The following is a 26,241-nucleotide window of genomic DNA, read 5'->3' as shown; positions in this document are numbered from 1 at the left end:
ATGTCTGAGAAACCACCATGAAAAAGGCTGTCAAATGGATTTTAGGGAACCCAAACAGGGCCCCTTCCATTGTGGGCCACTATAAAGTGGCCCACGGTGCACTGCACCTCCATGCACCGTGGGCCACTGGTGCATGGCACACAGTGCATGGAGGTGCAGGAATCTTAATTTGGCAGTCGAACCACCGACTGCTTGTCGGGCGGTCTCCTAACCGCCGCGATTGTGGTTGGCGGTCCGACCACCCGACATCTTAATGAGGCCCTGTGTTCTGAAAATGAGTCTAGAGAATATGCAAATTAATAACCGAGCAAGTGCAGCTGAATTGGAGGAAGAATAATATATTTTAGGTATGTTAAAACTGTTTTAAGGTCGTGATGATGTCCAAAAAGTAGTTAAAACTACTTCTGTGTTCAGAATATTTTATTGAGTTTGTGATCAAATACAACTAAAAGATAGACAACACATAAAATATTATGATTAAGCAATAATACCTAGATAATATTGTATATCATAATCAAAATCATAGAAAAAATTATCTTAGGTAATGAGTAAATACATAATCAAAAAATACCAAAAGGGAGGATAAAAGGAGGGGGAGGGAAAGGAACAAATATAACAATTAACGTAGAAGATGCAAACAGAGCTACTATATGCCATAATAAGATTAATCATATGAAGTTCAAATCTGAATTAAAATTATTAATAAAGCATTAAATGGATAAATATGCATCAACAGGTAACCAAAAGGATTGATAAGAAAAACAATTGAGTGATCCCATTCATAGATTATTGAGCACCTCTTCTTGAAAAAATAACCCATGACCACCAAGCATTAACAGATAATACAGAAACATCTTTCCAACAAAAAGTAATGGATTTTAAAGCAGCCGAAATAGGAAAATTTAAAAGTTTACACTCTAAATCATGTATATTTTGTGGAAGAATAGCAGACTTACAAATTATTAACTGATAGGAAAGATCAATTTGAAATTTAAAAATCTTCTTTATGATATCCCAAACTTCAGACCAAAATTTTAAAACCAAAGGACAATCAAAAAGCATGTGTTGTAATGAACCAGGGTGTGATTTACAATGCCAACAATCAGGAGAGGGGAGAAGTTTAGCTTGGAACAGACGTGATGGAGTCCATAAACGATTATAGAGGATATACGAATTAGTTTGGTAGATTGAAACAGGCAACCACCCAGATATACTATTAAGCCAAATGTCTTTCTATGTGTCAGTGGACAAGGAAAGTGAAAGTTCATTATTCCAAAAAGTGGAAATCATCTCTATATTGCTACCAAGAGTATCAGATAATTTTTTATATAAAATAGAAACCCCATGAGATGATTTTGAAACTGTTTGAATATAAATTGCTAAGTCAGCTGTAACATTAGAAGGGATGGCATTAGGAAAGGAGTCTAAAATTGAATTGCACAAATATTGATACTTAATGAAGTCAGATTTAGATAAACCAAAACTTGTTTGCAATGTTTCAAAAGAAATAAACGTATTATTGGAATAGATATCTATAAGGTAAAAAATGCCAGCCTTAATCCATGAAAACCAAAAATTAACATTCCTGTTCAATTTAATAACATTACTATACCATAATGATAATTCGACAGTGTTCATAGGAAAAAGAAAAATTAAGTCAAGGTCATTAAATAACATTTTAGTGGATTTAATAATAACTGACTTTTGAATAAATGGAGCATTATTATGCATGGACATCAAAGTAGGTAATGGAAATGGATTCCTAATTGATTTCTCAATACGGAGCCACGTAGGGGAATTATTTAAAACTACTTCTGAAGTTGCAAGGGCAATAATAAATGTTTTAATGTCTTTATATGCGAACACAACCGCTGCTGTTCGTTTTACACAGGAGGAGGGGCTTATTGACAATTTTAGATGTTCAAGAGTAGTGCTCCAAGGATGCATTCTTGTCCCTTTTTTATTTTAATGTATGATTTATTTTATGGCGGAATTACTGCAGAATAAAGATTGTTTATATATATACTTCTGAAGTCAGTCAACTGCTTTCATCATAGCATCCTAACAATCATATCTAACACTTTTTTCTTTTTTTTGCTGTGAATTTGAAACAACCTCGTCTTGTAAAGATGGCTACATGTCATGTTACTGTTAAGAGATAAACTGCATGAAAATGCAAAATAGTTAATTAATATACTTATTGGAAGCAGAACATTAATGGTTAAACCCAATGTATATCTGCCTCATGTTGGGTGCAAGCATTATATATAGTGCTTCATGTCTAAAAAAAAAAAAGTGTGTGTATATGTGTGTGTGTGTGTATATATATGTGTGTATATATATATATATATATATATAATATTAGTACAGGGGTCTAAAATGTATATACGGACCCTAATACCGGCCTAGAATTTACCTTAGTACGCCTCAACCAGAGCTGTTGATTGCAGGGGTTGCAGAATACCGAGGCTGCCTAGATTTGGTTCCACCTCACTCCTCCATCTCCCACCACTCTACATTTTCGTCTTTTTTCCACTTAGGCAGGTTCTTTTTTTTATCATAGGTTTCATTTCTCAATGCTTTGTGACTATTTTACTGCTTTCTTCTCTCTCCTACTTCTTTCCCCCGTTTCTGCCTTTCTCTCTCTTGCTCGGAGTCAAATTATGCTGATTGAAAAATAATCCTGGATATCCAAAAATGAGTTCCAGTACCCAGAACTTGTAAGCACCGGCACAAATTAAGCTCTTTGTGTAGTATTATTATCTGATGCCTGCTTGAGGCATTGTCTTTTGGTTCTCTTAAATGCCTATGACTATGATTGCCCAATAGCATTTTAAACAAAACACCTTTTTTTTTTACCATAGAAAATACGTCATCTCCTGTAAACAGTGTGAAGTACCAGTGTCTGTCCCTTGGGATCCAAGTAACCGGGTAAAATGTTTTTTTTATCAATAATTTTATTGTTTTTTTGGGGCATAATGTGAGGCAGTAAGAATGCTGTGTAGAACGCATGTTTTTTGTGATGGTCACATTCCGCTGTAATAATTAGAAACCCAAAGACTGTGTAATTTCATACGTGCGTCCCTAAAGTAATGTAAATTGACCCTGCTATGGTCAGAAATGCATTTGAACGAAAGCCGCGCTATAAATGTGTTCATCGTTTCGCCTTCCTGTCGCTCGCTCTTCTGAATACAAATTCAAGAGGTCCACTTGGCCCAACTTAGCTCTTGCTGCAACTGTTGATCCGCAGAGCTTGTGCAAGGATGCAAAGCAACCACCTCAAAAGGCCATTTCCCAGCTCCTCAACCTCTTTGCTGCCTGCTTCTTGTATACACACCATTTAGATCATGAAATCCTTTAGGTCCATACAGTAGTGCTAGAATGGGCCAGCCCATGTCAAGTGGTGAGAGCAAATTGCTTTTGCTTGCAGTTCACTCATGCACTCAACACGAGCCCTTAACTGGAGCGTCCTGCACGTGGAACATGCGGTAATAACGCACTCAAAACATGCCCAAATGTCATTTGTGTTTATTTCCCATTGCTTCCCCCAGTCTGTACAAAGGGTGTGTAAATATTGGGAGTAGCTTGTGCAAGACTAGTGTGTGCCAGTTAATTTTGCTCTCAACCTTACCAGTTGGGTCTGCTTCACCCTGAAAGTATCTGAATTTCAGATTCTCAAACTTTTCAAAGCCAGAGAGGCTGATTCTGAGCATAGGGCCTCTACTGAAGCAGTACTCTACCCCGTTTCAGAAAGAGAGACTGGTACATGGATTCTGGCGCCGCTGGAGTCCTCAACAACACTACCATAAAAAAACACTGGCAAAGCAAATAGGTCTGGGTTTAAAGTAACAACAAATTTAAAAAGAGGCACTCACAAATGTAGTTAGGGCTGGCATCTATGGAGAGGGAGAGACGAGCGCAAAAAAAGAAATCTATAATTACACACTGAGTCTTCTGCATCGGACCTCTTCTTTCTTCAACTGCAGCCTGGCCACCATGAAACTCCCTTGACAAATCCTGGTGCTGCTCTCATGCAGTAGGAGAGCAGTGCCCTGATTGGAGGGAGCGGCCTAACTCGGCGCTCCACAGTGCACTGAGGCCTGCACTTGCTCTAACCCAGCTGTCCTGAGATAGCTGCGTTACAGATGGTTAAAGTGCATGTGTGGCAGGTCGTCACATGATGGCCGGCCAAAAAGAAATGCACACTTTAAACAGTGCACATACAGCCCACCATCCTCCCTGCTGCTGTCACTCAGCAGGCTCCACCCCATCCTGACATTCTGTGAGGGATGGGGAATGAAAAATAAAGTGGTAATGAACTACCATTTTATTTTTCATCTCTGGGGCTTTGAGGGTAATTTAAGTTGAACGACGCTCCTCCGCTCCTGCGGAGAAGCTGCCCCTGCATATATGCTGTGTGCATGCATTACACTTCTAAATCTTTGATCACATGAAAGCCTGCGCTACTGGCTTTACCAATGCTGGGAAAAATAGCAACAAATATTGCTTTCTGTGTAGAATGCATATAGGAGGGAAATAATTCAATGTGACAGACAGCATAGTTGAGTTTGTTTTTCAGAGTTAGAATAATCCTTTGTGCTTTCTAATGAAAGCACTTCCTTGTCGGTGGAATGATACATGAGTGACTGATAGCATGAGGTGAGAGGGTAATACTCCTCTGTGTGAAGCCAAGCCAAAGCCTATTTTAAAGAATTGCAAAAACATCTCATCCAGGCAGGTGCATTGTCAAGTCAGACCTAAGAAAGGAAGTGTACCTTACTTTGGTGATTATTGAAAAAATATATAGAATAGTCATGCACTAATATTCAGTTTATTTTATCATTGACGTACATATTACTTTGGGGGTTATTTAGAATATGTGGGAAGCGATACTAAATCTGCAAAATGTGTGGAAAGTGATTTTCAGTGCATTTAATTCTATTTTTGCATTAAGAGAAAAGTACTGCATTTCGTGCCTAATAGAAGAACCAGAGTATAAGCTAAAAGCTGGTCCTAATTATACACTACTAGTTGTGGAAAATGAGTGCGAAACAATGCTTGCACTTTTATCTCTAAATTTGCTGTAGACTCATAAGTGACTTGGTTATTGTATTACAGAATTGTGGTATAACAGCAAAACATTAGTGGAGTAGTGCTCGTTTCACCCAGATGGCAACACAACACAGCTCCTCTGTACATAAACAGCAGAATGTAGTTGTGAATGTGCTTCCACTAATGCCCTAAAATGTTCTTCCTGACCTTTATAAAGGTAAGCTTTTCTGTGTTGCTACTAGGGGCCTTATAACAACGTCACCGATATCATCCCGTAGCTCCTCCCTAGAGTTCCCTATACCGGGGAGATTGATAATAGTGGGGAGGGAGGAGACAACCGAAACAACAGAGATTGCAGGTGGGATCCAGAAGTTTGCCTTAGAAATTAGGAATTACAGTATTTTATCCTTAGGCTCCCTCCACTTTCAGCTTTCATCCGGCATAGTCCCTGAGTGAGCTTTAAGTGGTTGTAAGGAGTTTGTAGGAAAGGAAAGGGATAGTAAGGGTCTTTTAGGGTTCAGCGAGGGGTAGCGTTAGGAGTCAGTAAGGGTGTTTGTAGTTAGGAAAGTGTAGTGTTAAAGGGTAGTAGGAGTTTTTTGGGGTTCAGGGAAAGGTAGCATTAACGGGTAGCGGGGATTTTTAAGGTTCAGGGATGGGTGCCTTTAAGGGGAAGCAAAGGGTTTGCAGGGTTCAAGGAAGAGTAGATTTAAAGGGTAGTTAAGGTTTTTAGGTTCCGGCATGGGTAGAATTAAAGAATGGTAAGGGGATTGTAGGGTGCAGGAAAGGGTAACATTAAGTGATAGTAAGCTTTTCTTGTATGGTTCAGGGATGGTTAAAGTCAATGAGTATTAAGGGTCTTTCAGCGTTCATGAAAAAGTAATGTTACGGGGTAGTAAGGATTTTTTAGGTTTCACGGATGGTTAACTTTACTGGGTATTGATTGTCTTTGGGGTTTATAGGGTTCAGGGAAGGGCAGTGTTAAGGGATAGTAAGGGTTTATAGGGTTCAGGGATGGGTAGTGTTAGGGGGTAGTAAGGACTTTTAAGATGTTCTGGAAAGGGTAGAATTTTGGGGTAGCAAGGAGTTTCCAGGGAGTGGTTGTGTTAAATGACATTACACGATCTTCCGGTATTAAGGGAGGGTAAATACAAATTACAGTGTATTAAATAAGTAAATTAATTTGTGAATTAAATATTCGTAATTTTTTTAATAAATAAATTAAAATTAATAATTAAGTGACTTTTTGAGAGCCAAAGAGCTTGCAAAAGTCACCCCATGCCATACATCTCAAAACTAGGAATTCGAAAGAAAATACACCATTCTTTCAAGGAGTGTCATGTGAAGCTGTCTCTGAAGGGGATGATGGAACAAGGGGGTGGGTGGGGAGATAGCTGGGGCTGCAAAACAGCAACACATTTTTTCGTACTAGTATCCTCCCGTCTGTGCTTCTGCAGAGGAAAAACAAACACCATACCTTTCTAGGAGACATGTAGCATTATAGTGGCAAATGGCTGATTTAAAAATCAGGCACTGTTGTAACACAATAGCTAGACTTAATAATAGCTCTGACTCGGGCAATTTGATTAGGAAATGATTACAGCTCCTGTAGTGTAAGCAGTTTTTTGTGGAAGCACACATCTTCTGTAGAAGCATTACAGAACTTGTACTCCTGCTCATCAACATGTGGACGGAGCAAAAACACCTCTGTAGTACTCCTGAAAGCTCTTTTATGGGTTGATCACATACCATCTGGTGACAGCTGTGCTGTCAAAGCAGACCGAAACACTTCAGACCTTTTGGAAATGCTTTTTTTGCCTCATTGTCCATTTGAGCTCAAAAGGGGAGAGGATATTTAATTTGTACGCTAGTGCACTTATGGACTTGTATTTATACATCAGAATGTTGAGAACACCAACATGGTGAATTGTTTTTAATGGCAATAATGCTAAAAACAAATGATAAATAGTGTTCTGAAATAGCAGTTACTAATTTATTGTAATGTCATCAATCCCACTGCAATTCATTTAAATTAGGAAATACATTTTGTTTGTGTACTAAGGGTATAATTCTTAACAGTTGCAATGAAAAGCAGTGTTGGGTTTTACATTGTGTTCATTAATCCAGACTAGAGAAACTTTTTTTTTATTAGTTTGATCTCCTTCATCTCTCAGGTGCTACTGGGGGTTCCCTACGCTGTATTTTGTTCTGGTGTCCTTGATGGCAATGTGTAAGAAGACCTCTTATTTCTGAAGATCTGCTTGCTGACTTTGGCACAAGCTTAATATAAGTCAGGCAGCTGAGCACTGCATGACAATCTGCAGTGATGCATTTAGCAAACAGTAGAAAATTGCACAGTGGCATATTTACAAAGGTTATTTGGTAATGTCATTGACCTTGCTCCAAAAAAAAGCCATTTTGTGCTTAACTAATTTAAGACACTTGCAGAGTTCAGGAGGGCAACAACACCATCACATGGGAAATACAAATGTATATATATATATATATAACATCACTGATGACCTAATCCAATGAGTGTGTTAGTTTGTTTTCTAATTTACATAAATACCATATTACCTTTCTACCTAATTTGGTATAGGCTATGCCAGCCAGTGGGTGTATTTACAAAACGCATGTGCTTCTAATGCATCATAGGTGTGTAGAGGTACTGAATAAGTTATACATTTTTGCATTGAAGATTAACTCTGTGTGCAGATGACAGTTGACGACTTGCGCTCAGTATGTTCCACACAAGTTTATTGGTTCTGCAGAAACTTTTTCCAACAGGGCAAAGATTCTACGTAGTAGATACTAAGCATTGTAAGCAGTCTTGAGTTAATAGACAGAATTGTGTACACCAGGTACTAACCTATGTACATGCGCTTCTTTTGTTTCAGAAGATGAGTTATCTGTAAAGGTTTCACCACAATATGAAGGCTGCAGGGAGTATCCTCTTTAGCGCCTTCCGACCATGTTTATTTTAAGTGAATAGTCTCTTTGGACAAGTTGTGCATAGAGAGTACTGTCCTGATACCTTTTTAATACTCTGTTGTGTATTTCTCATGGGAGTTTCACTGTCTGCACACAGTGTGGTACAGAGTTAACGTTCTGCTTTGAGTGAACCCTGTTTACAGTACCCAGTGTTCCATTCAAATCAACTTCATTTCTCAATGTAGGTTTGGTGACTGTGAGGGGTTTGAGGGGTAGTCTGACATTAATTTTGGAACAGGCGTTGGCTGCCTCTGATCAGTTGTACATATATTGACCACTGTGTGCAATGAGGGTCTCCCATATATCTGTTATTGTTTGTAAGTGTGAACTAGGCTATCTGTGAGGTGTATGGTATAAGGTCAATATTGAAACACACACCTCTGGAGGATATCCAAGGCAGGGAACTAGAGTCTATGGGGCCTCGAGGGGGAGCTGGCCTCCAAACACAATGTCTATAACACAAGAAATCCACCCAAGATTTTATTTTTCTTATTATATATCCCTCAGGATTCTACCCTAAACAATCTACTTTTGGACATACACATATGTCCATATGTAAAGCCAACCCCCTGCCACACATGGACAAAGGCAATGCACTGTAGGGGGGCTGTGTTGCAGCCAGTCCCTGCTTTAAACTCCCGCAGGCAGCCAAACCCAAGCTCTGCACAGCCTTTGGCCGTGCGCAGCTGCGGGGGAGGGGGGGAAGGATTGGTCATGGGCCTTAACCTGCCTCCAGGCCCTGGGGCCAAACCCCCAGCAGTTTGCAAACCCCACACACAGCCTTTGGCGTGCACAGCATAGGGTTGGCTTTCATGCCCCGGGGACCCCATCCACTGGTGCCAAAACATAAATAATAAGGGGACAGGGGCATGCAGCCCCCTCCCAGACCCTTAATTGCCCTGGGGATCCCGTTCCCCAGGGCCAAATACAAGTAAACCGGGGAGGAGGGCGTGCAGACCCCCACTCGAGCCTTAATGTGGCCTGGGTACAACATCTCTGAAGGGAAAATACAATGAAAAATGGGAGGGTCCACGCTGCCCCCCCTCCCCAAGCCTTCTTTGGCCTCAGGAACCCCCCCCCCACCCCCAGGGCTAAAGACAATTAAACAGGGGAGGCCATATTATGCTCGGGGGACCCCATCAGCGGGGGCCAAGTATAATAAAAAGTGGGAGGGGGCCACGTGGCCCCCATTCCCCTAGCCTAAATAGGCATTGTGGATCCCATCTCCGGACCTATAAGGGGGTTCCATCTGCCCCTCACAGCCCTAAAAGGCCACGGGGATTCCATCGCCCGACCAATAAAAGAGGGCCTTCATGGCCCCGGGTACGCCATCCCTGGGGCTGTTTTTTGTGTTTAAAAGTGGAGGGGGCTGTATGGTCCATCTCCCTTAGCCTTATGGGGCCCTGCGGACCCCATCTCCTGGGTTTAAAGCAAATTAAAAAAGGGAGGGGGCATGCGGCCCGCTCTCTGAACCTTTTTGGGCTCCGAGGACCACATCCCCAGGGCCAAGTAATTAATAAAAGGTTTAGGCACATGGCTCCACTCCATAAGCCTGTTATGGCACCGGGTATTCCATGCTCTGGGGCCTCCATTTTAGATAGGTGGGTGCCCCAGCATCCACCTGGGGGACCCACCAAGCACACATTGGGGGCTGTTGGGGGAGCCCCAGGGTCCCCACGCCCTAGGTGGTGCGGGAGCAGGCATTGCTCTCACTCGGAGGGAGCCGCAATTTATGCTGCTCACTCCAAGCGGGAGCAATCTGTTCTCTTTCCCTGGCCGTATCCGTGTGAGCAAAGAACCAGACATCAAGTCTGCTCCCAGGCATCGGGAGCATTTCTAAAGCTCCCACCCACTGGGAGCAGACTTTGTGTTTGCTCCTGTTATGTGGGAGATTTGAAAGTGCGGGCAGAGAAACTAGTGTCCCAGGGTTGGGTTCCTCGAGACACAAAGTGAGCCGGCCCCAGGGCCATTAAAGTCTCAGGGCGGGGGGGCAGGGCACCCTCTCCCTTTAGTGTAAAATGACGGCTCTGGGTGGCCCCACTCCTCTTTTAAAATACTTTGGGTCCCAGGGAATGGAGTCCCGGGGCCAAAGAAAATCGGGTGGGGGGTGGGGGGGCTGTGTATCCACCTCCCCTTAAATATACCCAGCTCCATGGGATGGGATCCCCAGGACCCTAAATGGTCTGGAAAGGGGGCCCTACTGATGTCCCCCTCCCGATAAATATTTAATAATGGCGGTGCGGTTTTAATTTTTTTGCCTAGGGATCACAGCAAAATTTGAAGATTTTTGTTTTATTTTGGCACTAGGAGAAGGTCCTTCTGCCCCCCCACACATATGGCATCGTAAGGCTACCCTGTCTCCCTATATAGTTAATTTTTTTTAAATTTCAGGACAGGGAACTAAGTCCCCAAGTCCTGTAATGGTTGGCAGCAAAATTTTTCTCCTGTTGCCAATCAGAGCGCTCGCTCACACGGAGGGAGTCCGACTGCTGTGATTTTTTTTTTTTTTTTAAATGGTGTAAATCCGTTAAGTAGTTGCTGAAACGCAGCTCTGTGGCGCTTACTGGAGGTAGCTGGTGGGCTAGTTGGACCCCAGAGACCCTCCGGACTCAAGGGGAATTAATCTCCCAACTTAAAACGCGCCAGGGTGCGCATTTTGCACAGTGGTGAAGGGAAGGGGCGGGGCCTGACATAGCAAGTGTGCAAACGCACCCCCTGGCACATTGTAAATTGGGGGATTAAGTCCCCTTCAATCCTGAGGGTTCCTGTGGGTGAACAAGCCCACCAGGTACTTCCAGTATGCGCCAGGGAGATGCGTTGCAGAGAGGTGTTGAGAGGCCACACCCCTTTTTACACCTCTCTGCAACGCAGCTCTGTGGCGCTTACTGGAGGTAGCTGGTGGTCTAGTTGGCCTCCAGGGACCCTCAGGACTCAAGGGGATTTAATCCCCCAATTTACAATGCTCCGAGGGGCGCGTTTGCACAGTGGTCCAGGGAGGGGGCGTGGCCTGATGTGACAAGTGTGCTAACGCGCCCTGTGGTGCGTTTTAAGTTAGGGGATTAAGTCCCCTTGAATCCTGAGGGTCTCTGGGGGCCAACTAGCCCACCAGGTACGTCCAGTAAGAGCCACAGAGTTGCGTTGCAGAGAGGTGTAAAAAGGGGCGTGGCCTCAGACCACCTCTCTGCAAAGCAGCTCTGTGGCGCTTACTGGAGGTACCTGGTGGGCTAGTTGGCCCTCAGGGACCCTCAGGATTCAAGGGGAATTAATCCCCCAGATTAAAACCCCCCAGGGGGCGCGTTTGCACAGTGGTGAAGGGAGGGGGCGGGCATGATATGACGTGTGTACTTATGCAATCACTCCGCCAAAACCCAAACACTTATAATTTCACCATGCACTCTCCTTGCAGCACTCTAATCATCCAGTCACTACCCATGCACTCATGCAATGACTCATGCGCTGCAACAATACCCTGAGCACTACCCATGCAGTCCAGCCATTGCCCTGTCAGTACCCATGCACTCTTTCAATCACCCAGCCAGCACCATGTACTTATCCAATCACTCCACCAAAACCCAAGCACTTATAAATTCACCATGCACTCTCCTTGCAGTAATCTAATTTACCCCAGTATTGGAACTTTCATAGATTCTCATGCTTTGTATCATTCCCCGTCGTCGGAATGGGAGCCTCGGTAAATAAAAAATATATCATAAACAAAAGAGAAAAATAGGCTTAGGCCTCATCTCATTTTGTAGCATATCACCCTCTTTGTGTAAAAGAGCCCAAACTTTTGCCAGGACCAATCAGCACAGCCTCACCCTTTGGAACCTTCCTGAGAGAGCTCAGAGCCTCAGATTTTTCTACCGCACGTTGTGCTAGGGAGTCTCCACTGAGCACTGCTCAGTTTTCTCAACTTTTCTTTCAGAAATTTACATTTTAACATCTATAGTGACATTATGTCAGAAAAGGAAAAGAAAGCCTTATTCAGGTCCTGTGCTTCTTGTGGAAAGAAGGGACTTTTCATTGAGGATAAGCATGAGAGTTGTATTTACTGCTTATACCCTGAACACAAGGCCACAGACTGCAAGATTTGTCGGACCTTATCTACTAAGACTTTGCGGGACAGAGAGGGTCGATTGCTGACATGGCTGCAAAAGCTGAAGACCAGGAAGGAGGTTCTCTCTTCAGATGAGGAAGATTCAATTTCTGGCACTTCCTCCAGGATATCAAAGAAGAGGGGTAGGTCATCTCCCTCCATCTCTGCAGAACCCCCTGTCAAAGCCCCTCACGGGATCTCTGAAAGGTCTGAGGAGGCTGGTCCCATGAAATCTCCTCACGGAAGTGAAAAGGAGAGGCAGGGACAGGCTGCTGGTGTGGACACAGCCTCTAGGGACAAAAAGGAGGTTTCTATATCTTCTTCTCCGTCCCAGAAGGAAAAGCCTGCTAAGAAACACTCTGCAGGAACTCCACAGATGGCTCCTGTGAAGAAACAGCATCCGTCGACGGTGATTAAAGCAGGTACGTCGACGACGATTTCCACTGTAAAAACTGTTTCCTTGGTTTCGTCGACGGGACCGTCGACTGTCTGCTCCTGTTTCATCGTCTACGATAGCTTCATTCTCGTCATCGACGACGGTTTCCATGAAGCTCCTGTCGACGGCAGTTTCGACGACGAAGACCACGACGACGACGTCGTCGTCGATGCTGATGACGACGAGTTCGTCGACGAGACCATCGACAGTTGTCCCGTCGATGATGAAGAAAGCTCCGTCAACGAGCTTGCCGTCGACGAAGAAAAAGGCTCCGTCGACGATCCTACCGTCGACGACGATTCAAGCATAGTCGACGACCTTATTGTCGACGACGATACACACTCCGTCGACTAAGACTACCGTGCCGTCGACGATTTCATCGTCGCTTGGGATTCCTTCGACGACTGGACCGTCGACGGGTCAAATTTCTGGTTTTTCAATACAGAGGTTGAAAATTACACCTGAGATGACAGCACCTAGGCGGGTTACGCCTTTACCACCATCTATGCTGCTAGATGAGTCGGAGGAGGAGGATGAGGTTGAGCAGTATGGGGATGCCTACAGTCCCTCAGATCTGCATGTAAAGCAGCAAGAGACTGATACTGAGGATTATTATGGACAAGATGAGCAGGAGGAACAACAATATGTTCAGCAGGAAGTACGTCCTCGCACTTTGAGATAGGACATGATAGCTATACCAGTTGCTCTGGTTACGGACTTGCAGATGATGTTGCAGGACTACAGAGCTCGATTTACATCACACCCTGACGTTCAACCAGTGCATCCATCTACATCAGTGGTTCCGCGAGGGCCGTCAGTGGACTTGCCACCTCCCCCTAAGAATATACCACGTACCTCACCAGTGGTGGTACCAGTAGTGGTTCCTCAGACTTCGTATCCGGAACCTACCAATGAAGATACACAGGATGTTGATACAGATGAAGAGGATGAGGTGCACGTGGTCCCACTAACTGATCCAGGGGATCCGCATGTGGATCTTGATGATACTGGAATGCAAGATCCGGATGCTACAAGGCGGGACACGAACGTGTCTCCTCCGGCAGATATTGGGGGGTTCCATAATCTTATGGAGCGTGCATCCAAAAGATTTGGTCTGCCTCTCACAGTGGAACAGTCGGACTGTTTTCTATATGATTTTAAGGCACAATACAAAAAGTCCGTCAGGTCAGTTCCCATAATTGAGCATGTGTGGGATGAGGGAATCAAGATTATGCAGAATCCGGCCACTGTCATCCCGGGTCTTCCCCGGCTGGAGAAGAAATACAAGGCCCCTGAGGGCAGTCCTGCATGTCTTCTTGGACAACCAAAGCCTGACTCTGTGATATCTCAGGCCGCACAGAGCAAGTCCAAGAATCCTTCAACACCTTTGACTACGCCTCCGGATAAGGATGGCAGGCGGCTGGACAATGTAGGGAAGAGATTTTCCACCATGGCCAGTTTGTTGGTTCGGGCAGCAAATTCATTAGCCATTCTAGGCAGGTACGACTGCCAAATGTGGTGTGACATGGAGCCGTTTATTGATCTACTACCAGACTCTAATCAGGAGGAGGCCAAGCAAGTCCTCATGGAAGGAGAGATGTTCCTCTGAGATCATTGACTGTGCTATGGACATAGCCTCTACCGCTTTCAGGGCTTTGGCAGGGTCAGCGGTCTTGCGCCGTCAAGGCTGGTTAAGGGCAACCTGGTTCCGTCAGGAGGTCCAAAATAAGATCCTGGACCTTCCATTTGACGGGGAAATGCTTTTTGGCAAGCATGTCGATGAGGCCCTGCAGAGCATCAAGAAGGACACGGACACAGCAAAGTCCTTGGGATCCTTAAATTATCGGAAGGTTCCATTCAGAGGAGCTCGTGGAAGAGGGTTCACTTCTTACAGAGGCAACCAGCGTCAGTATTCAACGCAGTCAGGACAATCATACAAGGCTCAGTACTCGAACCAACGCCAAGGTCAATCGGTGTCTTTCTCTCGTCAGTCCCAGAGAGGACGTCAGAATCGTCAGGGACGAGACAATGCCAAGAGGCAATAGCGGCCTCCTGGCTCTGACTACTGTTCCTCCCCTACCAAAGACACCGGTTGGTGGCAGGATCTCCTATTGTCTGGACAGCTGGGTCCTTATAACATCGGACCGGTGGGTTTTGAATATTGTTCAGAGTGGCCATACGTTGGAATTCCAAGATCTTCCTCCAACGAGAGCTCCGGACGCCCGTCCCTCAAAACATCTCCGACTGTTACATCTCGAAGCCCACCAACTATTCATCAAGGGGGCAATAGAACTGGTGCCTCTTTCACAGAGGGGCATGGGTTTCTATTCCAGGTTCTTCCTGGTTCGGAAGACGGCAGATACGTGGCGTCCTATACTAGACCTAAGGGAGCTCAACACCTATCTCATCAAGCTCTCCTTCAGGATGGTCACTCTCCAAGATATTCTCCGTCTACTGAGTCCGGGCGATTTTTTGGCGTCCCTGGATTTAGAGGATGCGTACTTCCACGTTCCAATCCACCCAGCTCACAGACAATATCTATGCTTCACAGTAGGCAAGAGCCATTTCCAGTTCAAAGTGCTTCCGTTTGGCCTTCGGTCTGCACCTCGGATATTCACGAAGATGCTGGCACCAGTCGCTGCTTTTCTCAGAAAGCAATCCCTAGAAGTGTTCCCATACTTGGACGACTGGCTCGTCAAGGCTCCATCGCTCAAGGCAACTTCTCAAGCCGCTTCAACTTGCATTCAATTGTTCGCCCACTTGGGTCTTCAGCTCAACAGGTCCAAGTCGGTGCTGATACCCTCCAGGTCGCAAAGGTTCCTTGGAGCTATTCTGGACACGACACTATGCACCGCTCGTCCGTCGGAGGAGCGTCAACGCAAGCTGATCACCTCCGCTCGTCAAGTGCTGCAGAGGAAATATTTGTCGGTTCGCCTGTACAAGTCCTTACTCGGATCGATATCATCCTGCATACCATTAATACCGCATTGCAGGCTTCATATGCGTCCTCTGCAGGAGGAGTTAGACAAACAATGGCGTCAGGCAGAAGGGTCATTCAACGACAAGGTGTGGGTAACACCAGGTATGCGCAAGGCCTGCGAGTGGTGGCTGGTAAAGGAGAACATCGCAGTAGGATTAACATTCCGGACTCCACCGTCTCCTATGGTGGTGACCACAGATGCCTCCTTAGAAGGCTGGGGAGCGGTACTCCAGGAGCTTCAAATCAGCGGTCACTGGAGTCCAGCACAGAGCCTAAACCACATCAACCTCTTGGAGCTGATGGCCATTCGCTTAGCCTTGCTGGCGTTCCTTCCCAGAATTCAGGATGCTCTGAGTCGTCAGACGGAAGTGACTCACGAGTGGGAATTAGACCAAGCCACGCTGGAGGGAGTGTTCGAGGTATGGGGTACTCCGACCATAGACCTATTTGCGTCCCCGGAGAACGCCAAATGTCGGTTTTACGCAAGCAAGGTTCCCCATCGAGGATCTCTGGGGAATGCCCTTTCGATTGCTTGGTTCGGCGCATTTTGCTACGCTTTTCCTCCCATTCCCCTCATTCCTCGAGTTCTCAGGAAGGTCAAGGCGGAACCGTGCAAGATGATTCTCATTGCTCCAGCGTGGGCCCGGCAGTTCTGGTTCACGGAACTCCTGCTTCTCTCCCAGGATCGCCCAATTCGCTTGCCGCTGATTCCATCACTGTTGTCGCGGGATCAGGGACAGGTGCTCCATCCGGATCCGAAGTCACTACACTTGACAGCGTGGCTCCTGAATACAGAGAATTCCGTCATCTGAATCTCTCCAGGGAGTGCAGGGATGTTTTGTCTCAGGCGCAGGCGCCAAGCACTAATAAGACATACAGGGCAAAATGGAAGAGGTTTTGTCTGTGGTGCCAGAGGAATAAACTCCATCCTTCTAAATCCCTGCCACATCAGGTTTTACCTTACATCCTGTCGCTGGCTAAATCAGGTCTGGCGCACTCTTCTGTCAAGGTACATCTGGCTGCCATATCGCGTTTTCGACGAAAGGCATCGGGGCAATCTCTATGGTCCGCGAGGATTGTAAAACAGTTCCTTAAAGGGTTGTTTCGGATGTATCCTCCGGTCCGAGCACCTCCACCGATCTGGCAACTCAACCTAGTACTGGCTCAGCTCATGAAAGCTCCCTTTGAGCCAATTCACAGGGCGGACTTGAAGTTCCTCTCTTGGAAGCTAGCCCTCCTCTTAGCGTTGACATCGGCTAGGAGGGTTAGTGAACTCCAGGCTCTGTCCATAGTGGAGCCATTTCTTCAGTTCAAAAAGGATGTGCTAATATTGAGAACCAACCCAAGATTCATCCCGAAGGTGCCATCGGATTTTCATCTGAATGAACCCTTGATTTTGAAGTCCTTTTTTCCACGTCCTTCTACCCAGGCGGAACGAACATTGCATTCTTTGGATGTCTAGAGATGTCTGAAATTCTATCTCGAGTGCACACAATCTTTCAGGAAGTCTACACAGTTATTTGTTTCCTACAGTGCACCACGGAAGGGATTGCCTCTCGCTAAGAGTGGCATTTCCCGCTGGATCTCCAGTGCAATTCAATTCTGTCATCAGGCTGCGGGCAAACTTTTGGACAGAAGGTCCCGTGCTCATTCTACAAGAGCGATGGCGTCTTCAGTGGCTCTTTTTGCTGGAGTTGCTATCAAAGACATTTGCAGGGCAGCAACGTGGAGCAGTGTACACACCTTCACGAAACACTACTGCCTGGAGTCGGTGGGACGAGATGACGCTGCTGTTGGTCAAGCAGTCCTCAGGAATCTTTTTCATTGAGAGGTGAGCTTTCCCTACTATCCCTCCATCCTGGTAAGCACATTTGGTTCAGTGATGATTGTTTTTTCTTGATTACCATGTACTAGTTTTTACTGTAAATTGAGATGGTTATGTAAGGCCAAGTGTCTACCAAAATGTGCTTTTGTGATTTACTGCTAGCTATTCTGATACAAAGCATGAGAATCTATGAAAGTTCCAATACTGGGGTAAGAAAACAAGTTACTTACCTGTAACTTTGGTTCCCCAGTATTGGTAACTTTCATAGATTCTCATGCGCCCACCCACCTCCTCTGGGAAAGCTCTGCCGGTTTACTGAGGTAGTGGCTGTTTGCACAACGGCTACGAAAATCTGAGGCTCTGAGCTCTCTCAGGAAGGTTCCAAAGGGTGAGGCTGTGCTGATTGGTCCTGGCAAAAGTTTGGGCTCTTTTACACAAAGAGGGTGATATGCTACAAAATGAGATGAGGCCTAAGCCTATTTTTCTCTTTTGTTTCTATGGTTATGATATATTTTTTATTTACCGAGGCTCCCATTCCGACGACGGGGAATGATACAAAGCATGAGAATCTATGAAAGTTACCAATACTGGGGAACCAAAGTTACAGGTAAGTAACTTGTTTTCCTTCCAGTCAGTACCCATGTACTCATGGAATGACCCAGGCACTAACACATGCACTGCTACAATCCCCTGTGCACTACCCATGCAGACCTCTAACCACCTACACAGTAGTGATTCACTCCTCCAATTATCCAGGTTGTACCCATGCACTCCAGAAATTCCTCTGTCACTACCCATGCACTCCTCAAATCAGCCATTCAGCATCATGTACTTATCCAATCACTCCGCCAAAAGCCAAGCAGTTATAAAATCACCATGCACTGTCCTTGCAGCACTTGAATTATCCAGTCACTACCCATGTACTCCTGCAATGACCCAGGCACTAACTCAAGGCAAAAACAGAGGAGGTCAATCTAATTACAGCGGTACCCCAACACATAGTGTTCCCTATTGTATGTAGGTGTTTTTACTGTATTCGAAGTGTCTTTTAGCATAGCACTGGCTCCGGTCCCAGGTAGTCAGTCAGTTACCACTAGTACCCGTCATTAAAAAGTTGGGGGCACAGGAGGACTTTCTGCTCCTCTGTTGTTTCTTTCTGCACATCTCTTGCTCCTTCCTGCAATTTTCTTCCTCTTTCTTCACATGTCCTAACTTTGTAGGCATAGTTAGAAATAAGAATTTAAAAAACTATTGAAATTCACTGAAAATACCATTGGTTTCAGGTACGTTATAGTTGGAAATTAGCATTTTAAAAAAACATTGAAATTCACTGAAAAAAACATAGGTTTCAGGCACGTTATAGTTAGAAATTAGCATTGAAAATACCTTAGAAATTCACTGAAAAAACCATAGGTTTCAGTGACGTTATAGTTAGTTGGACATTTCACTCGTACAAAAGCTAACTATAACTCGCGCCCCCGGAATGAAATGCTGATGACGGCACATATTACATCATTCATGACATGGTCAGTGACATCACTGATGACATCATCCACGTGAAAATCTGATGCACCTCCCCACACTCTAATATAACCTTTGATACACCCACTGTAATATACAGACTACCATTTTCAAAACCAGTGACACACCAATACCAGTTACTACATATGCACTCAATGATTCCTAGATCTACAAATACATCCACACATTCACCCATACAATCACTCATACATACAGTCACTCATCAATACAACACAATCATATGCACTCATACACCTATACAGACACTCACACAGCACCAATCATTCATGAAGTTACTCACACACCTAGTCAGTCATGCAAAGAATCAATCACACTTCCATTTACTGACCTATAGAGTTATACACACAACAGATCACTTATTCAAACAGAAACAAACACCTAATTACTCTCTTATACAATCACGGATACAAGTAAACACTCATCTATACAGCCACTCACAATCACTAACTCTCACATATAGTCATTTATATACTCCAACATACACTACCTTTTACATATGTAGTTACTTGGACATGTACCACTGAGACATTCATTCACTCAGTAACACACCCATACACACACTGACCCACCCACACAGCTGTTTCCACATGCACTATTGAACCCATACAGCCAATGAATCAATCACTCAAACATGTATGCACAGAGTCACACACCTCCCACGCATCCACACACACACACACACACACACACACACACACACACACACACACACACACTCAGGCACCCATACAAATACTCTGGCAACCAATCAATAACCCATATAGACACTCATTTAGCTACTAACCAACCCATGGAGCAGCTTATACAACAGCAGACAGACTGATACAGACATTCACACAGTTTAGTCACTAACCCATGGATTCAATAAGACACATGTAATAACTCACTTAAACAGTCAGTGACGCACCTACTAAATCCTCCATTCAGACAATTATACACCCACTTATTCTTCAATACACCTTGGCATATATATAATACATATTTAAACGTTATAGAAACACAGTCACTGGATGATGTCATCAGTTATGTCATTTGAGATGTCATCAGTGATGTCCCTGACCATGTCATGAATGATTTAATATGTGACGTCATCAGCAGTGCCTTGCGGGGGTGCGAGTTATAGTTAGCTGAACTAACTATAACGGGGGAATTTCTATGGTTTTGTACGAGTGAAATGTCCAACTAACTATATATCCCGGAAACCTATGTTTTTTTCAGTGAATATATATATATATATATATATATATATATATATATATATATATATATATATATATATATATATTTATCTGGTCGCCAGTAGATAGTTATAGTTACAACCTAGTTTCCATAGGAAATCTCAAAATTCTATTTTGAATAACTTTGGCGCCGGTTGACGAATCCTCGCGAAATTTTCAAAACTAATGGGGCGCTCCGTTCAGCTCCTACCCTGAAAGTCTCGGGGTGATTCGTCAAGCGGGGGCCGAGAAAAAAGGGGGGTCCCAAAACGCGTTTTCCCCATGCATTTTTCCATAGGACCTTTAGACACAGCTACAGCCCGAACGGCTGAACAGAGTTACTTGAAATTTGGCAGAGAGGTAGCCATAAGGCCAAGGAAGTGCCTTTTGCAGGTCTGGTGTAAATCTGTTCAGTATTTCCTGAGAAAATAGCATTTAAAAGCATATCAATATCTATACGCGCGCACCGTGCGCGCACTGTGCGCGCACCCTGCCGTGCGCGAGCGCAATTCTGATTGGTTGTTAGATGTCGGTAAACATTCGAATCGGTCGAAACCAGGAAGTGTCGGCCGCCATTTTGTCTCTCGCAGACTGAGGGGGTGAAAAAAAAAGGTGGAGAAAGTGAAAAGCGGGCAGAGTGGACAGTTCCTGACCCCCTAGCCTTGGTCATGGGGTCACAGAAGGACCCCCAAGGGAGAAAAAACATTTTATTTTTTTTTTTAAATCGCGAGGTGCGCGCACTCAGCGCGCACGGCACGGACTATGACCCGTGGGCCCACAGAGCGCGCACGGTGTGCGAAGTGCACCATGCGCGCACCTCGCGATTTAAAAAAATAATAATTCACGGTGCGCGCACGGTGAAAAACCTGAAAAAAAAAAAAATCATACATAACTTAGCATTTAAAAAACCGTACAAATTCACTGAAAAAACCATAGGTTTCACACACGTTATAGTTACGAATTAGCATTTAAAAAACCTTGCAAATTCACTTAAAAAACCATAGGTTTCACACATGTTATAGTTAGCTGGACATTTCACTCGTAAAAAACCAATGAAATTCCCCCGTTATAGTTAGTGCAGGCAACTATAACTCACGCGACCGCAATCCTCTGCTGATGACGTCAGATATTACATCACTGATGACATATGTGTCTTTATGAAAAATAAATATTTGTAATATATGTATAGCTAAAGATTAATGGAAGAAGGCATGGGTAAATAAGTGTCTAAATACAGTGATGTAATATCTGACGTCATCAGCAGAGGATTGCGGTTGCGTGAGTTATAGTTGCCTGCACTAACTAGAACGGGGGAATTTCATTGTTTTTTTACGAGAGAAATGTCCAGCTAACTATAACGTGTGAAACCTATGGTTTTTTTAAGTGAATTTTATATATATATATATATATATATATATATATATATATATAGTCCCAACAATTGCCACACAAACTTGCCGAACTCTTTGCTTGACGGGTGCTTCCTTCGTGCAAGTGGCGTGCACGTTTAAAATGAATCAACAAGAAAGGTCCCTACTTCCAGGAACACACACGGAGCACTTTCGGGTTTCGCAATCCTTTATTTCACCCAGCATGACGCCTTTCGTCTCTCGACTTTCTCAAATGCTTTTCAGAGAACAAATAATCCAAATATGCATACTATACTTTTAGTATACATCGAACTCCAATGCTTAGCATGGTGCTACTTGTCGATGTATGCTAACTGAAAATATGCTATAAGAGTTTTCCTGATAAAAACAACATCTTTCACATTCCTATTTGAATCATTAACTGCATCAATTGGCATTTCTGAAATCGTGCAAAATAGTGCAAAAAAGTGCTGACATTACAGTGCATAGTCATATATAACATATATATAAAATAAAATTCATAGCAGCTTATAGTAGACGTCTCTTATGTTTTCTCATGTTCCAATCTCTTTGCCGGTATAATAATTGTATAAGGTATGCACGTCCCAATTTTCAAAGTGTTCAGATTTGTAGTATCTATTGAGACAAAAAATGTATGCATATCATTGGTATTGTAGCAAACCCTAGATGTTGTATTTGAAAGCAAAGCTTGTTGGCAAATAATAACTTAACACATTTACGTGCTAAATAGGAAACAATTGTGGAGCAATGTCCTACAGTTTAGTGTATATCGAAATAGCGTTTAAAAACTGGCAACAGCCCGGTAACACTCGGCAAACTTGAGGGCAACCCCCCTCAATAAAACCCAGTAAAACCACAGCCTCACCAGGTAAAGAAACGCCTCCACAACATCTCATAATAGCAGTTAAGCCTCAATAAAACCATATATGTTAGCAGCCATTGGATTAAAGTGCAGAAATCTTTATAAATTGATGTTGGTAAAATCAGTAAAATCCCAGAATTTAAAACCGGCAATGTACTCCACTAAAACCATATATATATATATATATATATATATATATATATATATATATCTATATATATATATCTATATATATATATCCTACTGGCGGTCGCCAGTAGGTAGTTATAGTTAGGACCGTGTTTCCATAGGAAATCTCAAAATTCTATTTTGAATAACTTTGGCGCCGGTTGACGAATCTTCGCAAAAGTTTCAAAACTAATGGGGCGCTCCGCTCCGCTCCTACCCTGAAAGTTTCGGGGTGATTCGTCAAGCGGGGGCCGAGAAAAAAGGGGGGGGTCCCAAAACGCGTTTTCCCCATGCATTTTTCCATAGGGACTTTAGTCGCAGCTACAGCCCGAACGGCTGAACAGAATCATGTGAAATTTGGCAGAGGTAGCCATAAGGTCCATGAAGTGCCTTTTGCAGGTTTGGTGTAAATCTGTTCAGTATTTCCTGAGAAATTAGCATTTAAATCAATATATATATCTGTAAGCGCGCAGCGTGCGCGCACTGAGCAAGTCTTGTGCGCGCACCTTGCCGTGCGCGAGCGCACTTCTGATTGGTTGTTAGATGTCAGTAAACAATCGAATCGGTGGAAATCAGGAAGCGGCGGCCGCCATTTTGTCTCTCGCATAAAGAGGGGGTGAGAAACAAAGGGGGAGAACTTGAAAAGGGGGCAGAGTGGGGAGATATTGACCCACTAGGCATTGTAAGGGGGTCACAGTAGGACCTTGTAGGGCAAAAAAAAAGATTTATATTTTGAAAAAAAATATCGCAGAGTGCGCGCACCCAGCGCGCACCCGAAAAATGTTTAAAAACAAAAAAATCAAAAAAAAATCGCAATTAAGTAAAAAGATATAAGGTGGCTCTAAAAAGAGCCCTTGTGTTTATTGTGTGTTTTTCGGTACCTACAAGTAAGTACCGATGCAGAGTCTAAAGTTCAAGAGGAAGACTCTGTTGCCTTCATCAGTGAAGTGTACACCATCTCCTCTATAAATGTCTTGCATGTTGTAACGCAAGTTGTTGTGGTATATAGAACCCATACCAAAGTCTCTGAGGAAAGCAGAAATAGATTTGTTGACGTGCTTCCTTGCTTTGTCAATCTGCGGACAAAATTGGTTGGACCAGTTCCACTTTTGCCTTTGGCATATGTTAGAATATACAAAGGCAGTTTGTGGAAAAAGCGACATCAATTGCACAAAGGTGTCCTTAATAAGCATTTCCAGACCTACCCCAGTTAAAGTGCCTAGGTCATTACCACCACAGTGCACAATAATAAGGTTAGGCTGTGGGAGATGTAGAAAGGTTTTCACCAAAGGCATTAATTGGTGCCACTTTAACCCTCTCTGACCAATCCATTTAATGTCTACATTTGGCAAAGCAAGGTCTCTCACCATACCTCTTTTTTCTGCAAATTTTTCACTCCAGAAGACATAGCTGTGACCTACAATCCACACTGTGAACATCTTCCAAGGAGATCTGGATGCACTCAGGAGGTGTCTTTCAGTAGAAAGGCAATATGAAATGAAAGACAGTTGAAAAATGGGGGCACACATAGTTTTTTTTATAAAAAGAACTCATTGGCTGTTTGAAACCATTCTACACTAAAAACTAGGCTGTATGTTTAAATTTTAAAAAGCATGTTTTGTATTGGTACAGAAAAATGTGTTACCAAAGAACATTACTATGGATTGGCTGTTAGGTTTGAAAAGTCAAGCACTCTTGCTCTTTGGATATGAAACATTGTCTGCTGAACTTCTGACCTCTCTCCTCACAGCAGTGTTCCATGACCTGTTGCTATGGTAGCAGGCAGGAGACAAGTTGGGGGAAGGGTACATTTGGAAAGGGGTTGAAGTTTTCAACCAATAGAAATGTGTGATTTCATTTGAAAAAAAGTGGGAAGCACTGAGATTTGAAATTAACATGTATATGTGTGAAAAAAGAGAGGGAAACATTGCCATTTACTGGTTCTGCAGAGAGGAGAGAGGTGTAGAGCTCTGATATTCTGACTCTGATAGTCTGCTGTTTGAGTGGCACCTTTCTTTCACAAGTAACTTATTTTAAAGGTGAGTTATGAGTTTGAGAGGGGAAGTATGTGGTGATTTTTGAGAAAAATATTAGAATTGTGAATCTTCTTCAAAAGTTATGTTTTACATTTTGAGGTTTGGGAGATATTTAACTGTCTTGAACTTGTAAGATATTAAGGAGTATGTTTTCACCATAAGTTAATGTGTACTGGTAACAATGAGGAATACTGTTTTGTGCCTACCATCAAACCATGAGTCTGTGTGCAGAGAAGAATTGTTGACAGAGATTTAATTTGCGTTGCTGTTGAAAAATAAGACTTGCAGTCGAAAGAAAAGGACAGCTTCTTTTTAATTGTGATGGTTAGGATTTAGCAGAAATCACTTTGAAAGAAAAGAGAGGAAAATGGTAGCACATTTGAAATTAGCATTAGTTCTGTAAGAATTGCAGTTCCAGGAAAGGGGCAGCCTGTGTTTTGTGCCTACCAACACAGCATGAGTCTGTGTGCATATAGCAATTGTTGGCTGAGATTTAATTTGTGAAGTTGTTGTTCTGTAAGGATTGCAGACCCAGGAAAGGGGCAGCCTGTGCTTTGTGCCTACCAACACAGCATGAGTCTGTGTGCATATGAGAATTGTGGCCAGAGATGTATTTTGTGTTGCAGTTGTTCTGTAAAACATGCACTTGCAGGAAAGGGACAGCTTGTTTTCTTCAAATGTGGTGGTTAGCAGTCAGCAGAAATCACTTAATCGCAAATGAGAGGCAAAAGCTACAACATTTGAAACCAATAGGGTAGATTTTCAATTCAAAATAGCAAAGGCACAGGTAGTTGCCATATATTCAAAACTGAAAATAACCCTTAGCACACATGCACTGTTACATACATCCCAGCAGTCTTCATGCAGTTTTGGAAGTCTCTTTGCTCATCTGTCTTGTACCAGACAATACGCAGTCTCAAGAAACAAACTCTTGGCACACACGCAGCAGCTTCTCTCACACTCCCATGTGTAGTACTCAGGTCTGTGTGGTGTTTCAGATAGCACTGTGTAACGCAAACACATCCAACGTCATCAAGGCACATTTCGTTTGCTCTAGTGTAGTCACTCACTCAGATTGCACATGCTCATGGTATGATGTAGCTGTTAGGACATGTGGTCTTTTCTGCCTCTGTGATCTAGAAGAAAAATGTGTCGGGCTGTAACAGTAATTATCACTTGTTCTACCACAGTAGTAAATGTGCTTTGTAATTGCAAATCAAATTCTGTTTTCTGCTTAGACGCACACTATGAGGTTGTGTGCGCACAGGAATTGTGGCCAGAGATGTAATTTGTGTTGCAGTTGTTCTGTAAAACATGCACTTGCAGGAAAGGGACAGCTTGTTTTCTTCAAATGTGGTGGTTAGCACTCAGCAGAAATCACTTAATCGCAAATGGGAGGCAAAAGCTAAAACATTTGAAACCAACAGGGTAGATTTCCCTTTCAAAATAGCAAAGGCACATGTAGATGCCATATGTTCAAAACTGAAAATAACCCTTAGCACACATGCACTGATACATACATCCCTGCAGTCTTCATGCAGTTTTGGAAGTCTCTTTGCTCATCTGTCTTGCACCAGACAATACACAGTCTCCACAAACACACTCTTGGCACACATGCAGCAGCTTCTCCAACACTCCCATGCGTAGT

The 26,241-nt window shown here is 43.6% G+C and overlaps 1 protein-coding gene across 15 annotated transcripts in view; it reads left to right on the top strand.

The window, feature by feature from the left end:
- Positions 1 to 26,241, top strand: part of ACOT11 (acyl-CoA thioesterase 11) — a 749,239-nt gene that overhangs the window by 610,396 nt on the left and 112,602 nt on the right. For all 15 annotated transcript variants that reach the window (XM_085602549.1, XM_085602548.1, XM_085602556.1 and 12 more), the window contains one exon: positions 2,865 to 2,931. In XM_085602549.1, the coding sequence (XP_085458675.1) occupies positions 2,865 to 2,931 (67 nt within the window). The remainder of the gene's footprint in view (positions 1 to 2,864; positions 2,932 to 26,241) is intronic.

Source organism: Triturus cristatus, chromosome 4_2 (assembly GCF_964204655.1).
Source record: "Triturus cristatus chromosome 4_2, aTriCri1.1, whole genome shotgun sequence".
NCBI classification, from domain to species: Eukaryota; Metazoa; Chordata; class Amphibia; order Caudata; family Salamandridae; genus Triturus; species Triturus cristatus.
The sequence above is the reverse complement of the archived record's forward strand: the minus strand, read 5'-3'. Positions and strand labels throughout refer to the sequence as shown.